Here is a 16,436-nt window from a genome sequence, read left to right as displayed (position 1 = left end):
AGGTAGCAGGGAAGAGAGTGAGACTAGAGAGGAATGTTCCAACAGTGTATAGCAGTGTGCTGCATCTTCACAGCCCTTCTGCAACAGAACACTCACAAAAATGAATATGAATTCAGCCTCTTCTGCTTTACACTGCAGCAAAAATGTCTTGAATGCCAGAAAAGAGGTCATCTGCATACAAATTTGTCTGAGGACAAATAAGTCTACTGTCATGCTTGCCTAGTCAATAAAGCATTTTAATAATCAAAGACTTGTTGTCATCATTAGGACTGATTAGATTAACTAGCTAATTAAGGTGAAAAATCCCAGACCTCAATTGGGTACTAATACTGACATCTGTAACAAGTGTGAAGCAAATATCACATATGTTGCCTTTTTTCCTTAGGACTATTTTGGAAGGACCCAATTCCTATTAAAATTCAACAGCAAAATACACTCCTTAATTTGTACCAAAATAATTTTTTTAATAGCCTTCATTGTAAACACATAGCCTGGTGTAAACATTGTTCTACATATGAGCTGGTTGAAAGGAATTATTTGTCATAGATGGTAAAATAAAGAACTTTCTGGTTTAGTGCTTGTCTACTGAAGTTTTAAAGTATATTCTCATTGATGCAATAATGGGAATTTTTATATATAAAGTGCAAAATATTAATATATTTAAAAATGCATCAACTTTTAGTTGATAGATTTACTTTATAAACATTAAAAAATTAAAAAATCTATGTATAAAGTCAACCGTGCTTCTTTAAAAACTTTATGTGCTCTTTCATTCATATACAACTTTAATATATTTTTAAAGTTTAGTAGAGGTTTCAAAATATGCTTATTTCTCAATCATATGAATCTAAATCGTACTACTACTACAGCATGGAATGTTACCCATTATCCTTAATACTCTGGGCCAGATCTTCTTTTGTCAGATTTCTGCTGGTGAAAAGGATATCAAAACCTGGCTCTGCTAGGGGTTAAAAAAGAAGCGTATCATGCTTTAAAACTTGTATGCAATCAAATCAAGGACCAGATTCTCTTGATAGACTTGCTTTTGTCCTAGCTGTTTCTTATCTGCACTGCTTAGTGTCAGACACCATCTTCATTAAGCTTCCAGGAATAAATAAAAAATGGAGAAGAATACACTAGTTTCTTGATTAATACATTAATGATGAAATAAGCTCCTTTCCCCTACCAATCAAATCAAATCATATCCAGGATGAGTTTTATTGTCAGAGAGCCTGGATAGTATTCTCAGATGATAACAATAACTGATAGTTACTGAACACCCAGTTGGATTTTATTTGATTAGTTTCTTCTAAATTTACAAAGTGGGCTTACTAGGACCAATGAAAATTTTTTCTTACGGTGTAATATTCCACAAATGTTAGTTTATATTTATGTATACAGCATTCTTGTTAATGATAAAACATATTTTCAAGTATGAATCTCTGCATGAAATTCTCCTCTTCAATATTCAGATACTCTTACTTTTAGTGTGCATCATCAAAAGTGATACAACATCAACCATTTCCTCTTCTTTCTCTGCAGTGTTGTTCATGTTTGTTGAAAAGAGTAGTAGTCAACATTCCTATCAAAAACCATCTGTGCAGTTCCTGTATAAGCAGAGTACTTGAAGGGGGAAATGATGTCCTCAACAGTCCATGCCATGATATGTGCCTTGGACTTTCTGGTCCTGTAGCTGAGATATTTTGACTGAGCCAAGAAAAGTTCTGAACTTGCCTCTCTTTCTTCCACGGACAATAACTGTCAAAACAAAAGATCTATAAAGCTTTTTCTGCAGTCTTTTTATTAACCTTGGTGGTGGTGTTTGATTGTCTGCCAGAGAATGAAAACCACAACAGTAAGCCCCAGAAATGGGACATTTGAGAGTTCTGCATGAGATCCACACAGCTGTATGACTGAGCAGCAATATCCAAAGAGGAGGAAAATGCTTTGGTTGCCTCAAGTGAGCATGTTAAAAGAAAGATTTGTTTTCCTTCCACACAGGTAAAAGTGCTTGTTAGCTGATGAAGCAGAAACGACACTTGAAGTATTGATGGAGACATGATAGAAATATCAAAAGTCTCCTATCATTTACAGCACATGTAATCAAAAAAATCTCAGTCTCTTTCCTTACTGTGGTTTAAAGTTCTTCTCGGCACATTGGGAAGTTGACAAAAGTGAAGACATTAAACTCTATCAATATAGAGAAACACAAGAAAATAGCATAAAGAAACAATACGTAGATGCCTAATTTCCTGTCAAGCTTCCACTTATTTGCATGGATTCCAATCACCTGCAAGTAAACAAAGTGTTAGTTAATTAAGCTCTGAAGGAGGCTTTTGAAAACCACCATTACAAGCTAAAAATTAAAGTCTTTTAAATTAGAGATCCCTAACCAAGATATACATATATTCTTTGCAATTTTACAGATGAAAAGGCAGCATATTTTTTTCTGATAAAGAAAAGGGATGTAAAAGCCCACCCAGTAACTCAAACATGAGCATGACTCTCAGCTGTGCTGAGATCATATTAATGAACCCACTTCAAGGCCCCTTCAAAGTTCTTTATTTAATGGAGAAACAGGCTCCTAGGTGCCCAGTTTCAGTATGTGCTACATTTTCAATATGTGGGGCATAGTAGCATTTATTCATTGTTTCAGTATCAACTAAATTAATGCATTGAAGCCCTCTCCCTCAGTGCCCCCTCAGATCTTTTATGTCCCAGTAGTATACCAGCACCCAATGTTCGTTCTTTCAACAGCTTCAGAAGAGCTAGAGCGGAGCAAATCATTAAAGAAAGCAGAACTAAAGGGAATTACAAACTACAGGTAGCAAAGCAATGAAATTCACGCAAGGCTCCTATTTCCAGTGGTGTGGAGTAACTCTGAATCCTTATTTCAGTCTTGCTCAAAAGTCTCTGTTGAGGTTTGCTAGAGAGGGGTGGGGGAGAAATCAGAGCATTCAACAGTACAAATGAGAGAATTAGATGCCTTGAACTCAGCTGACATAGTTTATGCTATGAAAAAGGTCTTTTTAGAAAACCCTGAATAGCCAGCCTAATACTATCTGCATAATCCCCCTATGTTTTCCAAAGTGCTGGTTACTAATATGCATGCAATGACATCAGATACAAACGTCCAAAGAATATCTTTGCTGTTTCACAAGCACTGTACAGTATTGCAGAATTGGGGATAGGACAGGAAAAGAACAGGCTCCCACAGCTTATATATCAGATGCATTAAGAAGTTAGTGGCATAGTGAACAGCCTTGCTCATTCTACCACTTAAAATCGTGCACAGGTGATGTGGAGCTTTGTAAGACCTAGCCATGCAACAGTGTGAATTCTCACATGATGATCATCTCCTCACAGAGTCTCCACAGGCAGTTGGCAAAAAGATGTTAGTATAAGTGGGTATTTATACCTTTGGGATTTGATTCTTCCCACAGTGGGTTCCATGGGAGTCAGCAGGATCAGATCCTAAGTACCAGCAAAATTGACTTTTGAAACAGAATTATTGTTTCATCTTAACAAGTCATGTGTTACAAGGACAGGGCCTTATGCTAAGCAACACTTAGCATGTTTATTCAAAGTGTTGAGGTTCACAGTCCTCACAGACTAATCGTCATTAAGAGGTTTTGCTAGAGCACATTGTTATTCCAGGCTGGCCTTAAAAACCAGATGCAGAGGCAAAGAGGGATGAAGTGTACCTGGGTGTTGTCCCAACATAAAGTAGAGACAGGCCTGGGGTATGCAGCTGAACACAGGAACACAGAAGTACTATTGGATTCCACAGTTTCAACACTGCCATTGAAATCAATGGGAGCTATATGTAGCCAGCACCTCTGCTGCACCAAGGGCCAGATTTCAGTCCTCAGTGAGGACAGCGACAACTTTTCTACTCATGGTATTGCTAGAAGGATTGTATTTTCCAAGAATCAATGCTTTGGGGATGATAAGTACTTCCAATTTGTCCTTCTATAATATCTCAAGTAAATAGCTAATTATTCTACAATTTGAATACTCCAAAGAGTTACATTTGGAAACACACAAATACTTACAGTAAGCGCCACTGATCCTAGCAAAAGTGCAACTGAATAGACCAGTCCTTTACTGTTTATCTTAACCTGTGGGAATTAGATAGAGAAAAGATCTTTAAAATGTTTAATATATAATAACTGTGCTTTGGAGATCAGAAACCAATTTATTGATTTATGGTAGTCTACATTCTGTTTTGACTAGTAATTAACTTCTCCATTTTAAACTATGCAAATCCATAACAGATTTATCATAATGAAGAATCAGATAGTTAAAGAATCAAAACAAATGAGCAAGTTATCTCACCTCTATTAAAAACATGGGCATTTATAGTGGATTTTAGTTTAAAGATCCTCAGTAGAAATACATACTATTCTCATCTTACAGCCAAAAATACTAAGGCACAGGGAGACAGACAGATGCACTTGAAGCTGTACCACTGTAGACCACTAAGGAAACAGCCAAAACCAGACATCCATGGCTCTATTTTCTTGCAATACAATATAATGTATTCCAATTGACAACAATGGGAATTAATTGTCTGCTGTGGAGAGACTCCTGGTTCCCTGACCGAGAAATAACATCTTATTTAGCAACCAATAACATGCTCAGGAGATTTTTTTTTTATTTGTATGCTTTTAGGATATGTTTTTTTAAACAAACAAACAGACACAGTAAAAATATGCCCGGTATACATACAGATGATCCATAATTAACCACCATGGTCTGCAAACCCCATGGAACTCCAAGGCCCACCAGAATGTCAAAGACATTGCTCCCTATTGTGTTGGATACTGCCATGTCACCGAGGCCTGTAGAGAGAAAAAAAACCTCTCAGCTATAAACAAATGTATACTCCATGTTTTAAAGGAAATTAAAGGGGAATGATCTGCCCTGACCTAGTCCCTCTTGGATTGGCCAGAGCATCTGAGGTAGGGAGATAATTTCCATAATCTTTTCATGACTTTTGAAAACAGTGTGCAAAATCTGCTAACTCTAGCTACGTCTTTCTTGTGGCTTGGAGAGCCTTTACTGGGTGAATGGTAGTCATTCAGCATCTGAGTTCAATTCACATTCAAAAGGAAGTTGATACAGTTGCTCTAGACAGTCTGAAGCCGCAGAGAACCTGGAGATTGTCTGTTGGTTTTAGTCTGTGGAATACCTGTCATTTAGCTCATGTCAATGACAAAAAGCGATCCTGAAAAAGAACTAAACCAGATAGGACACAAAGATAGTAAGCACTTCTTGGGGGTCAGGGCCTAATAAGCAATGATTCATTCTAGGAAAAATAAAGTGCTACAGGAAATAAAAAAAAGAGTGAATGGTGCTGAAGTCACTTGGCATTACTGAATATCTGTTCCTCATGCTCATCCCTGGCTAGCATCTCATTCTGCACTAATGTCAGAGGAAGCAGTGGAGGCAACAGCATTCTTCTCTGCCTTTGCTAATTTCCCTTAGGTACAGGCCTAGCTATTGAATCACTTCCACAAAACACATACTGGGAAGGAAAAGGAATTTAGATGTAAATGCGACACGCCCTGCAAATACTTTTGAGAGTTCACAGAGCAGAGACAGACACTGCTGGTCATAAGTACAGTCTCTGCATGCAGGGAGATACTGAGAGAAAGCTTATGCTTCAGATCCATATTATGGCAGTATCACTTTCTACTCTTTAGATATTTCTCTCTAATCTGTCTTGTAACTGTCTCTCTTGTAACGAAGTGTACAAAAGCTGTGCACTATCCTTGAGAGAGAGGGGCTGCTTTTTGCCAAGCTTGCCTTCACCTTTAGAAGAAACAATACCTCCAGTAGTTTGCCTAATACTAAAGAACTGATCTAAAGAAGCAATCTGTTCATTTTAAAATGTAACAAGTTTGCCTCCAATCCTTCCAAAAATCTGTTCACTTTAATAACTACATATGGAAAATTAATTTAATAGGAAGGTAGTTCCATAAGAATCCTGAATACTTTTGTTCTGCTTTTTGTGAGATTTTCCTGCAAACAAGAAATAACATAATCTGGAAAATTAATTATTTTAAACATATAATCCTTTTTAATCAAGCATTCTCCTTCTGATGAAGAGATTATGTCTAAAGTGTGACTCTCAGAAATGATACATATTATTTAATACTGTTATTCTTATCTCTTACTGCAAAGATGGGACTTTCAGGTAGTTAATTTACGATTTCAGAACCCTTGCTGTTTGCCCACTGACATGTAATGGAGAGCTCATTATCTGAAAAAACGTCTAGGGGAATTAATACTGTACAAAACTACAATCGGAACCTGTTGTACAGGACAGCACACTGTCGGGTTTAATGTTTTTCAACTACAAGAGAAAAGGATGTGGCTAGAGATATTTCTCAAGCAAAAAAGGAAATGTAAAAAAAATTAATCAAAAGTTAAAGATACATGAGAACTGTTTGACAGTTTCAGTTAGAAAGTTGATGAGGACATTGCAGACATTTATCTAAAACCCCTTCCAGTGCCTCTATTCATATATGCCAAAGGGAAAGAGGTCTGCGTTTGGAAAAGAAGTGTACTTGCAGCATGTTCACTTTTGCCAGATCCTCTTAAACCACTTCGTTTCCCCGGGTTCAAGAGGTATTTTGAAAATCAATAAAAGTTTTACACGGACATGTGCTGATAAGCATATGTTCTTCAGCATGGTTTTTTAATAGCTAATATTCCATTTTTGCCTGCTACTTACATCTTTTTACCCTGACTGATACATACCATGCATGTAATATCTGAGTGTTGAATGAGCTAGAATGCGAGGCTGTGCCCAGTCCCATAAAGCAAAAGATAACAGGACAGAGATGACCTTTTGGTTCACAGTACAGTGAAATAAAAACTAACAATAAAATTGCACTGAGAATTGGTGTGTATGGACAAAGTAAATCACAGAAAAGGTATGTAAGATTGTAATTATGTTCCTTTAGACAGAGTACCTTGTCTTGCTACTATTAAGCTGGCCATGCAGTCTGGGACGCTTGTTCCTGCAGCTAAGAAAGTAATGCCCATGATCACATCTGGTATCCCAAGGGTGTATCCAATCACAGTCACCTGAACAGCAAGGAAAACAGATTAGCCTATAATACTTGGAAAGACCTCCACTCCAACACAATTATGGCACACTCTTAACTTTGATCTATGGTGCGGACCCTGACTCAAGATACCTACCCATTTCTGCAATAACCAGTCTAAAACCAACCTAATGAAAAGCACTTTGGGGTATATTCCTAAGCCTTCTACGAGCAAACAAAAAGCTCCCTTTTCTGTAGTTCTAACAGGACATACCGATCTTTTAAGGAGGTCCGACTTGTTGGGGTTTCTTGTTTTCGTTTTTTGTTCCCAAGAATGACAAGATTCTTCCTAGTGCAATTCCCAGGACAGAAGAACTGGAACTAATTTATACTGGGATACAAGGGTAGAGATACAAAGAACTTAGTTTTTCCCAATACATGAAGAAGGAATAAGTTTCCTGCATGATTTCTCATATAATCCCCAGATGAGCAGGTTTTGTTACACTGTCCCTTGGGGATTCAGATGCAGCTTTCCAAGAGCTTAGGGAATAGCTGAAGCTCGTAGTACAACTTTTTGAAAAGACAGGCTACTGTATTTAGGTGAATATCCAAAGCAGACTGAAAAACACTCAAGAAAAGAGGCTGAACAGGTAGCCAGGAACACAAAGGAAATAGTCTTGTGGGAGTGAAAGGATTGAAGCAGGGACAGGCAGCTGCTTCCCTGTCAAGACTGCTAAGGGTGAAGGGAATCCACTCGTCAGCCTTCATATTCTCAAAAGCAAGCTGCAGCTCAGAAACAAGAGTGGGCAAGAATCCCTGCTGTAAATGGTAATGGGGTACTGTCTGCCTCTTGAAATAAGAGGTGTTGCAGCCTCAGTGAGCATGTCTCTTATTTGTGAAGGGGGGCACCTGCAAATGACACCAAGGCCTTACATACGTGGTCCTACGAAGGACAGATAGTATGAAGTGAGTATGCGGCTTTGGCACAATTATACCTGGAAGAATGAATGTCTAGCATATGAGTTTCTCTTTAAGTGTCTTTAAAACAGTCCACATCAGGAGAGAGAGGGGTTACTTTACAATGCAAAACTTTATGAATTAAATATACGGATAACACAGAATCTTCCACAAGAGAAAACGTGATTATAAAGAAATCCACAAGTGCCTAACACATCTGGGGAAGATTGAGCTGTTCTCTACCCCCCAAATATTTTGCAGGTATGAAGCTTATGAGCAAAAATTCTTCTAAAATATCACACCAAATTTCAGCATACTGCATTTCTATGACTATATACATTCCAATATGAAAGAAGGCAACAGTTTCTTCACTGCATTTTCTTTTGAAAGAAAAAATGAGCATATAGCACAAGCAATCAATCTTCCAGTTACAGTTATATACAACATCTTGGCTTTGCATCTTTCAGTGTAGAAAAAAAAGTAACTTCTAAGTATACTTCAAAAGTACCTTTATTTTTTTCATTTCTAAAACCAGGCTGAGGTGCTTTCCTATTTGTGCCCCTTCTCTGACTGAAAATGTACACTTAAAAAGAGAAATTAAATGATACTAAGAAATAAAAAACAAGAATCTAGTCTAATCTTCAAGTAAGTGTGCTGCTAAATTGATCGCAACTTGCAGATCTACAACATGTACAGTCTGCTTTTCATATGTCTAGGGCAAATGGAAACATTTTACAGGCAATCATAGTACTCTTCCCTAAAAAAGATTTTATTGCATTAGTCCACTCAAAGTATTTTACAGTAGTTGTGAGTTTTCAAATCTTGCTACCCATCTGTATAGCCATATTTCTAAAGGTGCCTCAAGACAGATGCTGCGAGAGTGAAATGCCTTCATTTAGACCTCCAATCACTAGTAGGATCTGGATGCCTACATTCTTTTGAAAATCTAGCTGGCACCTTCCTATATCTATAAGTGCCCCATACACAAGGAAAAGGTCCAAATATTTGTGAGAAAAGAGTAGCATAAGGCTAGAATTATAATAATTAGAATATTCCCTGAAGAGACTGCACTATGATTACATACGCTTCTTTATCAAAAACATAACAGATATATTAGCTATTCTGACATACACATTTCACTCAATATTGGAAAATCTTGCTATATGCACCTACCATCCACACCATAAAGTAGGAAAACAAGGCAATCCAGAGAGTGGATAAGATGAACGTCAGCATAAAAAATTTCTCCCAGCGTGGTTTGCTGCAGTTTGGAATGGTGCAAAAGAGCAGGAATATCAATGGCCATGTCAAAATCCATTTGATTTTGTTCATTTTTCCATCTACAGGACAAAGAAAGGAAAAATCAGTTTAATTTTTCTGCTATGGTCCTTGGCCCAGTTACACCCCTTTGAACAGAGCAGATGATATGATCCCAGACAGTTGATTAAAACTGTGCATGTCAGCTCATTTCCCAGTGTACCTTTCATCCTTGCTTGCTTTGTGTTTATACTGTCAGCTAAGTTCTGACCTTGTATGCATATACCAGGACATTACAGTTCAAGCCTTCCAAAGTGTACGTAAATCCAAGAAGGAAACAGAATCAGAAGGTATGGCTGCTTTTGAAACGACAGTACTAGTCAGATTTGCTGCTCTTTCAAATATGTGTATCATTATTATTAATCCAAAATAAAAATCTAAAAAATTATTTGTTAAATTTTTTAAAAGGAAAATTGAGAGGCTGGTAGTGAAAATAACCTGCACCTTCTGTGCAACAACAGAATGTACTTTTCACAGAAAAAACAGAATTGCCAAACCCAAACTGTGAGTGTGACAACCTTGTCTCATATACTTGACTGTAGTCACTTGGAGAGCACCTCAAACTAGAATTCAGCAGATCGAGACTTGACAGCTGTTTCTGCAAATGTGTATAGCACCACCATAGGTAAGTCACTTAGCTTCTGTAGAAGAGTGAAGATAACGACTGCCCCTGTATAAGTCTCTGAAATCAACCAGTGAGCAATACCAGAGACCTGTTATTACTGATGAAGGCAAGTGTGAACTTTTCTACTTTGAGAAAATGCTGTAAGTATTCTAAATGTGCATGTAAATCTCAATACATAGAAGAGATTTATTTTATCACTGTGATATATTCAGAGATATAAATTCCAGAAATAACAGAATTTTTACATGTTTCATGAGGTGTCCTGCAAGTAGAGTAACATATTGTTTTTTCAGGCTAAATCTGAGTTTTACAGCCAGCTGCGTGATGGGTTTTGTTTGGGTTTTCTTTACATATTTTACTATAATAAGGATTTCCTGTTATTTCAATCAGTATAAATAAATTGGTAATTATATGCATGGCATGAGATCTACCAAAATATGCCATTTTGAGCAAAATGGGTGATCACATTGAAAACTATCGGATACATCTTTAGTAAATTTATATAACTAAATTAAGAAGAGCCCTTAATAATCTGGGAAAATTCCAACAATTTCACCAAGAATTTTCCTTCAGCAAAAACAATGGGATTTAGGATTTGTTTATGTGAGTTTTTCTCAGTTACTTCAATTAAATCCGAAATCTGTCACCTGGACCTATGTGCACCAGATGCAATGAAATTAAATGTTAGACATTTTAAAATGTAGTATTACCTCTACTATCTGTGAGGCTACTTACAAGTCTAATTTAATGTAACAGCCTTCTCTATTTATTCGGGTATATACTTTGGTGCTTAGCTATTTTCCTGCTTAAGTGATGAATCAGCTCCTTAACTTGAGATTTCCTTGTGAATTCTGAGAAGTCATCAGCCCACCAGGAAATCTGAGCTTGGCTCTTTATTCCCTTTAGCTTGCGACTGTGGAACCTAACACAAAAAAATATTAAGGTCCCTTGGTCAATTCTATTCCTTGAATTTTACATGTCATTGGGGAGCTATTACAGATTTTTCCGGAAAGTCCTTTTTCTCTATGGTTACATATACTTTGGCAGAGGCTTTTAAAACAGTTACCTCGTATCTGCTCTGTCCAAAAAAAAGGAATGATACTTCTTAGTTCACAACTCACTTCCACGCTGTTTACAAGGCTATAAATATCATATGATAATTTACACCTCCTTCTGCTTAATTTGTTTCAGTTTGGATCATTAAAGAACTCCTGCTGGTTAATTTGGACTCTTTGTCTACCCATGGTGCTAAGCTTGGTTCACAGTCAAACAAGTTAATATGGGCTTTGCTGGTAATTGTACTTAATTCCAAATGCACAATGAGCGGGCAACTGTCTGACAGGAAAAAATACAAATCTGACTCTGATCTAATGTTGGTGTAATATGACTGACTTCAGTGGTGCTCCACACAGAAGAGATTCAGGCCCATTCGTCTTTTAAATACCATGAATAAAAGAAACAAATTTGCCTGAAGAATGAGTAGGACAAATGCTATTAACCTCTATTTAGGAATATGCATGCTGCCAGGAATCCTGTCTAATGTCCTGAATCATTTAAACAAATGCTTACCAGTGAGAATTCACAATGTTTTACCACTGGCATTGCTGATCTTGATAAATTCTAGGAAAAGTTGGTGGAACTTGCCTTTCTCTTGTCTTTGCTCAGACTCAATGGATGTGCATTAGATTAAAAATCCTGGCTCCATTACCGGTGATGCTTTATCTACAGAAAGTCATGTGTTAGAACTGCATTTTTCAGCTATATAGTTTATGGAAGTGACCCTTGTATTTATCATGTGACAACTGGGCTTGAGACTTCAGAGAACAAGAACTGTATTCTGGGTTTTGCTGGGTTAACAGAGAAGCTGACTGGCCATTTACAGCTAGCCTGGAAGAGTTCCAAACTATCATGACCAAAGTAGCCTACATGATACACTTTACTTTGGCTTCTCTTTTGTGTTGGGATTTGCTATTTTTATAAACTTTTATATATGGTCTTATATGGATCTGGCCTTGGTTCTGCTTCAGATCTTTTTCTTAAGCTCCCACTGTGCTGGGTAATGGAACTAGTGTGCCACCCAGTGCTAAAGCAGTCTGAGCTTGCTCCAACATCCCAGTGAAGTGAGACCTCACTTCCTCAACAAACTGCTCACTTCATCCACTTCACCTGGCTTAAATAAATAGACAAACAACATCCAGCTTGAGAAATTTGTTTTTTCCAACTCTTTTGAAATTACCTCTTGTGCTGTTCTCTTGATTTGTTTTTGACCACCCATTGTAAAATAACCATTAAAATGATCTAGCTATAAATCTGTTTAATTGGGGTGTGTTCTTAGTTAATGACAAATTGTTTAATTATTCTTGTTTAGCATGTCCTGTACATCTGCAAGGAAGAAAATTATTATCATTAACACTATTATTCAATAAATAGCTGTCCTGTAAAAAAAGACAAACAGTCCCATTACAGGACATTAACTCAGTTGGGTTTTGGCAGAATGGGCCACTTCTTAAGCTCGGGGTCTGAAGGCTCCTGCAGCATCACATATAGCTGAGGAAAGGCATAATTTGTTTATTGCAGTCCTTCATGACAATAATGAAAGAATACTGCTTTATTACAGAAGCCCATCCTGCTCTATATTCTGTTCACTTCACTCTACTGTTACACTGAATGATTCGTTTTTTGCTTGAAGTTATGTTTCCTCCTTTATATTATCCATCTCTCTGTTCCTCCAAAATATTAAACATATTTTTGGAAGCCAAGCAGGACAAATATTTCAGAGAAGTAATATTACAGAGGAGCCTCATTACAATGTTTATGAAAACCAAGAGAGAGCACTGCGACAGAGTCCTTTGGTAATTTTCATTGCCTTTCTGGAGTGCTTTTCTTTCTGGATGTTATGCTTGAAAGAATCACTTTCACATACAGATTGTTTTCTAGTGAAAAAAGTTAATAACACACACCAAAGCTGGTAAAAAGTGTTAGCAACATACATCACAGCACTGACAAGAAAGGAGCATTTCCTTAAGGCACTATATAAAGTGCCTTTTTATAGGAAAAATATTTTTCAATTTGTAACATCCACAAAGAGTTGAGAGGAGCTCTGCACAAAAGAGTGAAACTGCTTTTGTGTATTTATTCAGATCAAGAGTGTGCCTTTGAAGTATATATAACCTGATTATCCCCATTTATTCTATTTTGGTTTGCAATATAGAGCAGTCTTCAGTCACACCAATGAGATTCCCTCGGTATAAAGCTGATTAGGAGGCACAAACCTAAAATGCTTCTCTTAAAAATGGACCTTCAGTCCATGGGTCCAAGCTAGAGTAGTCTGCAACTACACTGGCAGGGGTCAGATGTAGTTACTGCAGTATGACCACGTAAATTCAATAGCTTTTCCCACTTTATCTTCCGTTAAAAGAACGGTAGTCATACACAGGAATGCATTGCTACGAAGCTCACGTTAGGAACATAAGAATTGCAAATCACTATTTCACATATTAGATACTTCAGAAGAACATGTCCAAACCTTCGAATCTGTAAAAAGCATCTTCCTTACACAAAACAATCAGTAGCTGACTGATCGAAAAAAGTCCTAAAATCCCTGATAAGAGTATAGTATTGCCAATTGGATTAATGCTTATTCACATAAATCTCTAATTTAAGGCTACTGGAAAAATGGGGAAGTTTTCTTAGTGTTTACTACTGATTTCTATTTTTTCATTTTTTACTTTTGGTAATATTAAACTTAGAAGAAAAATAAAGCAGTTACAAGCTGATCTAGGATGTTTAGTGCTGCAGGTTTTTTGGGTGCCCCACTTTATCATTTTTAAATTACTGTTTTTTAAATCTCTCTACCTTTTTCATTTGGAAAAAACAAAATTGTTTTTTCCAATGAAAACGGATTTTTAGATCATCTTGATATTTACAAAGATTATATTTACTTCCACCTATCATTAGCAATATTAATTCAAATCTTGACCTTAAAATGCATACTAATAAGGTACACACCTCCACACTGCAAGCTTTGTCGCAATCTGGATAGCTGGTAAATTTCTCCTAGAAAGTGTTGTTCTTCAGGTTTGAGACCCGTTGGAAAAATTTTACATATGCAGATTAGCCAATCTGCAAGCCTAATTCATTTATGCGCATCTGCATTCAAAATACAACAGATGAATATGAAATTTTGTCCCAAGTATAGGACTCGACACAGAAGTACTTAAAAGAAAAGTAACAAAATAGATCAATTGTGACTTTTCCATCAGAATGATTTTCTACTGAAGAATGTCTTTATTGCAAAATAAAAAATTTCTGAGTCAATGTTTTTTTAATTTGCTGTTAGGAATATTAACACAGAAGCTGTCTCTCTGCCTTCTTAGAAAACCCTTACTGATTTCAGCTCTGCAAATTTCCCTAGGAATCATGAAGAGGCTTCCAAACAGGCAGTAAACATGTTAAAACATTCTTATTTCAATTCTTCTGCAACAGATCTTTGAAGGGAACTCTTTCTTTGAAAAGTCTTTTCTTCTCATGAAAAATACTGAGGTTTTACTTTTCATCTTCTTCCAAAAGAGGCTATTTTCCAAAACACTGACACTTTTCTCAGAATAGAAGTTCCTTTTTCCAGATTACAAGTTCCAAATTCCAGACCATGATATCTGTCAAAAAAAAACCTCATCCAGATTTCTATTTTCAGCCTGTGCCTTTACCACACTTTGCATATTCAGATCTATGCCAATAATGTTCCCTCAGAGATATATTTTGGTTCAACAGGAACAGAACCTGAACAAAGAATTTATTCTAGTCTGCAGAAACAAGCTCTACTCTTAGTACAGAATTACTACAGGTTTACATGGGATAATATTCAACAGCAATGAAATGTAATAAAGCAGAGTACTCACTGTGTCTTCTTTGACTTGATTTGTTTTTGGCAAGGTAGATTTTATATGTTTTAATATTGCTGTCTATTTTCAAGGGAAGAGAGCTGGGGTTTATAAACTTCCTCAGGCCCTCTATACCCTTTTGGAGCAAAGTGACGAGCAAACATAATAATGCTACTGAACTGACCCCTAGCCTATTACATTTCTAAACTCTCCTGTGTACCTTTGTCTTACACGGAGTGGATTAGTTGCGCTCAACTCTCACAAATGGAGTACTTTCTACCAGTTAATTTTCACCAAAAGGATTCCAGTTCATGAGCTCTGAGAAATCTCACAATGCAAAACAAAAATGCAGCACATGAGGACAACTGGGAGATCTGCCTCAAAAGTGCACCTGTGATCTGAACAAAAATGCTAAGGTAGATACACCATTAGATAGGCATTAGCAAGAGGAAGCTCTTCCAAAAAACCTTTCTAGAACACTGAAGTTAGGTCTCACTCTGAACTGCTGTCTTGAAAAACCTTCTGCCATTGCAGAGAAGCTAAATTAACAATTTTGCATCAGTGTTTCCAGAGACAGGCAGATTTCCACAGTCAACTGTTTTCTGTTGTTGACTCATTACACATACATTTCTTTGATACTCAGCAGTAGTTAAAAAACGAATGTTAGGAAAGGAAAGGAGAACAAAATAGAGAACATCATTTAAAATCATGGCTAATCTGTATCTTGGATATACAGTTCTGTTCCTCTTGTCTCAGAAAGGGTATAGTAGGACCAGGAAAGATTCAGACAACACCACAATAAGGATGATCAAAGACACAAATGCAGTTCCGTGCAAGTACAACAAGATAAGTTAGGAGCAGTCCACCCTGAAGACAGACAACTTCATGAAAGACATAATAAAGATCTTGTGTGGCAGAAGATCTAAGTGCCACAGTGAGGTGCATGGGGATTGTTTTGTCCACTTTTCCAATGCAAGAAGACATCAAATGAAGCTAATAGGAGCCAGATTCAAAGCAAGTAAAAGGATCTTCACACAACTGTAGAGCCCCTTGCCAAAGGATTGTGGCTTTTAAATATTTGTGAAGAGTCAAGAGAAATTGTACAGATTAATGAAGAAATATGTGAAGGATTTTTAAATGTTTACAAATCACATACAGCCCAAGAAGTTCCCTGAGAAAATAATCAAAGAGCAGGGTAGTATCATATACACTTGTCTTGTTCACATTCTTCCCCAGACTTCTTCAAAAAGCTATAGCTGGAGTCAGAATATTGGGCTAGATGAACATCTGGTCTGACTCAGTACAATCATTTTTATGATTTCAGAAGATACTGTTAATTCCTTTTGGTTTCTATCCTGGCTTTTTATTTTGGATCCATACAAAAGGACTGCTAATCTCCTTTATTGCCATCTCATTTTAGCTCCGAGAATTATTCGTCTTATTTTACCTAACACCAGCACAAGTTATATAATGCATCCATGGTGCAATCCTGTGAGAGAGGGAGTTCTTCATTTCTGCGAAACCAGCAGGAGCTGGAAACACTGAATATTTTAAAGGATCTTGAATACGTGACAGTGAATGGGATTTAATCATCCATTA

General features: G+C 36.9%; 1 protein-coding gene across 1 annotated transcript in view; it reads right to left on the bottom strand.

Moving 5' to 3' along the window:
• LOC134141462 (ras and Rab interactor 3-like) overlaps positions 1-16,436 on the bottom strand; it is a 175,471-nt gene that overhangs the window by 79,249 nt on the left and 79,786 nt on the right. Inside the window, exons 13-18 of the mRNA XM_062577693.1 lie at positions 9,189-9,355; positions 6,984-7,098; positions 4,732-4,844; positions 4,056-4,121; positions 2,143-2,290; positions 883-961 (exon numbers count right to left, since the gene is read on the bottom strand). Coding sequence (XP_062433677.1) covers positions 883-961; positions 2,143-2,290; positions 4,056-4,121; positions 4,732-4,844; positions 6,984-7,098; positions 9,189-9,355 — 688 coding nt within the window. The remainder of the gene's footprint in view (positions 1-882; positions 962-2,142; positions 2,291-4,055; positions 4,122-4,731; positions 4,845-6,983; positions 7,099-9,188; positions 9,356-16,436) is intronic.

Source organism: Rhea pennata, chromosome 5, assembly GCF_028389875.1.
Source record: "Rhea pennata isolate bPtePen1 chromosome 5, bPtePen1.pri, whole genome shotgun sequence".
Lineage (NCBI taxonomy): Eukaryota > Metazoa > Chordata > Aves > Rheiformes > Rheidae > Rhea > Rhea pennata.
This window is presented reverse-complemented; position numbering and strand designations above follow the sequence as displayed.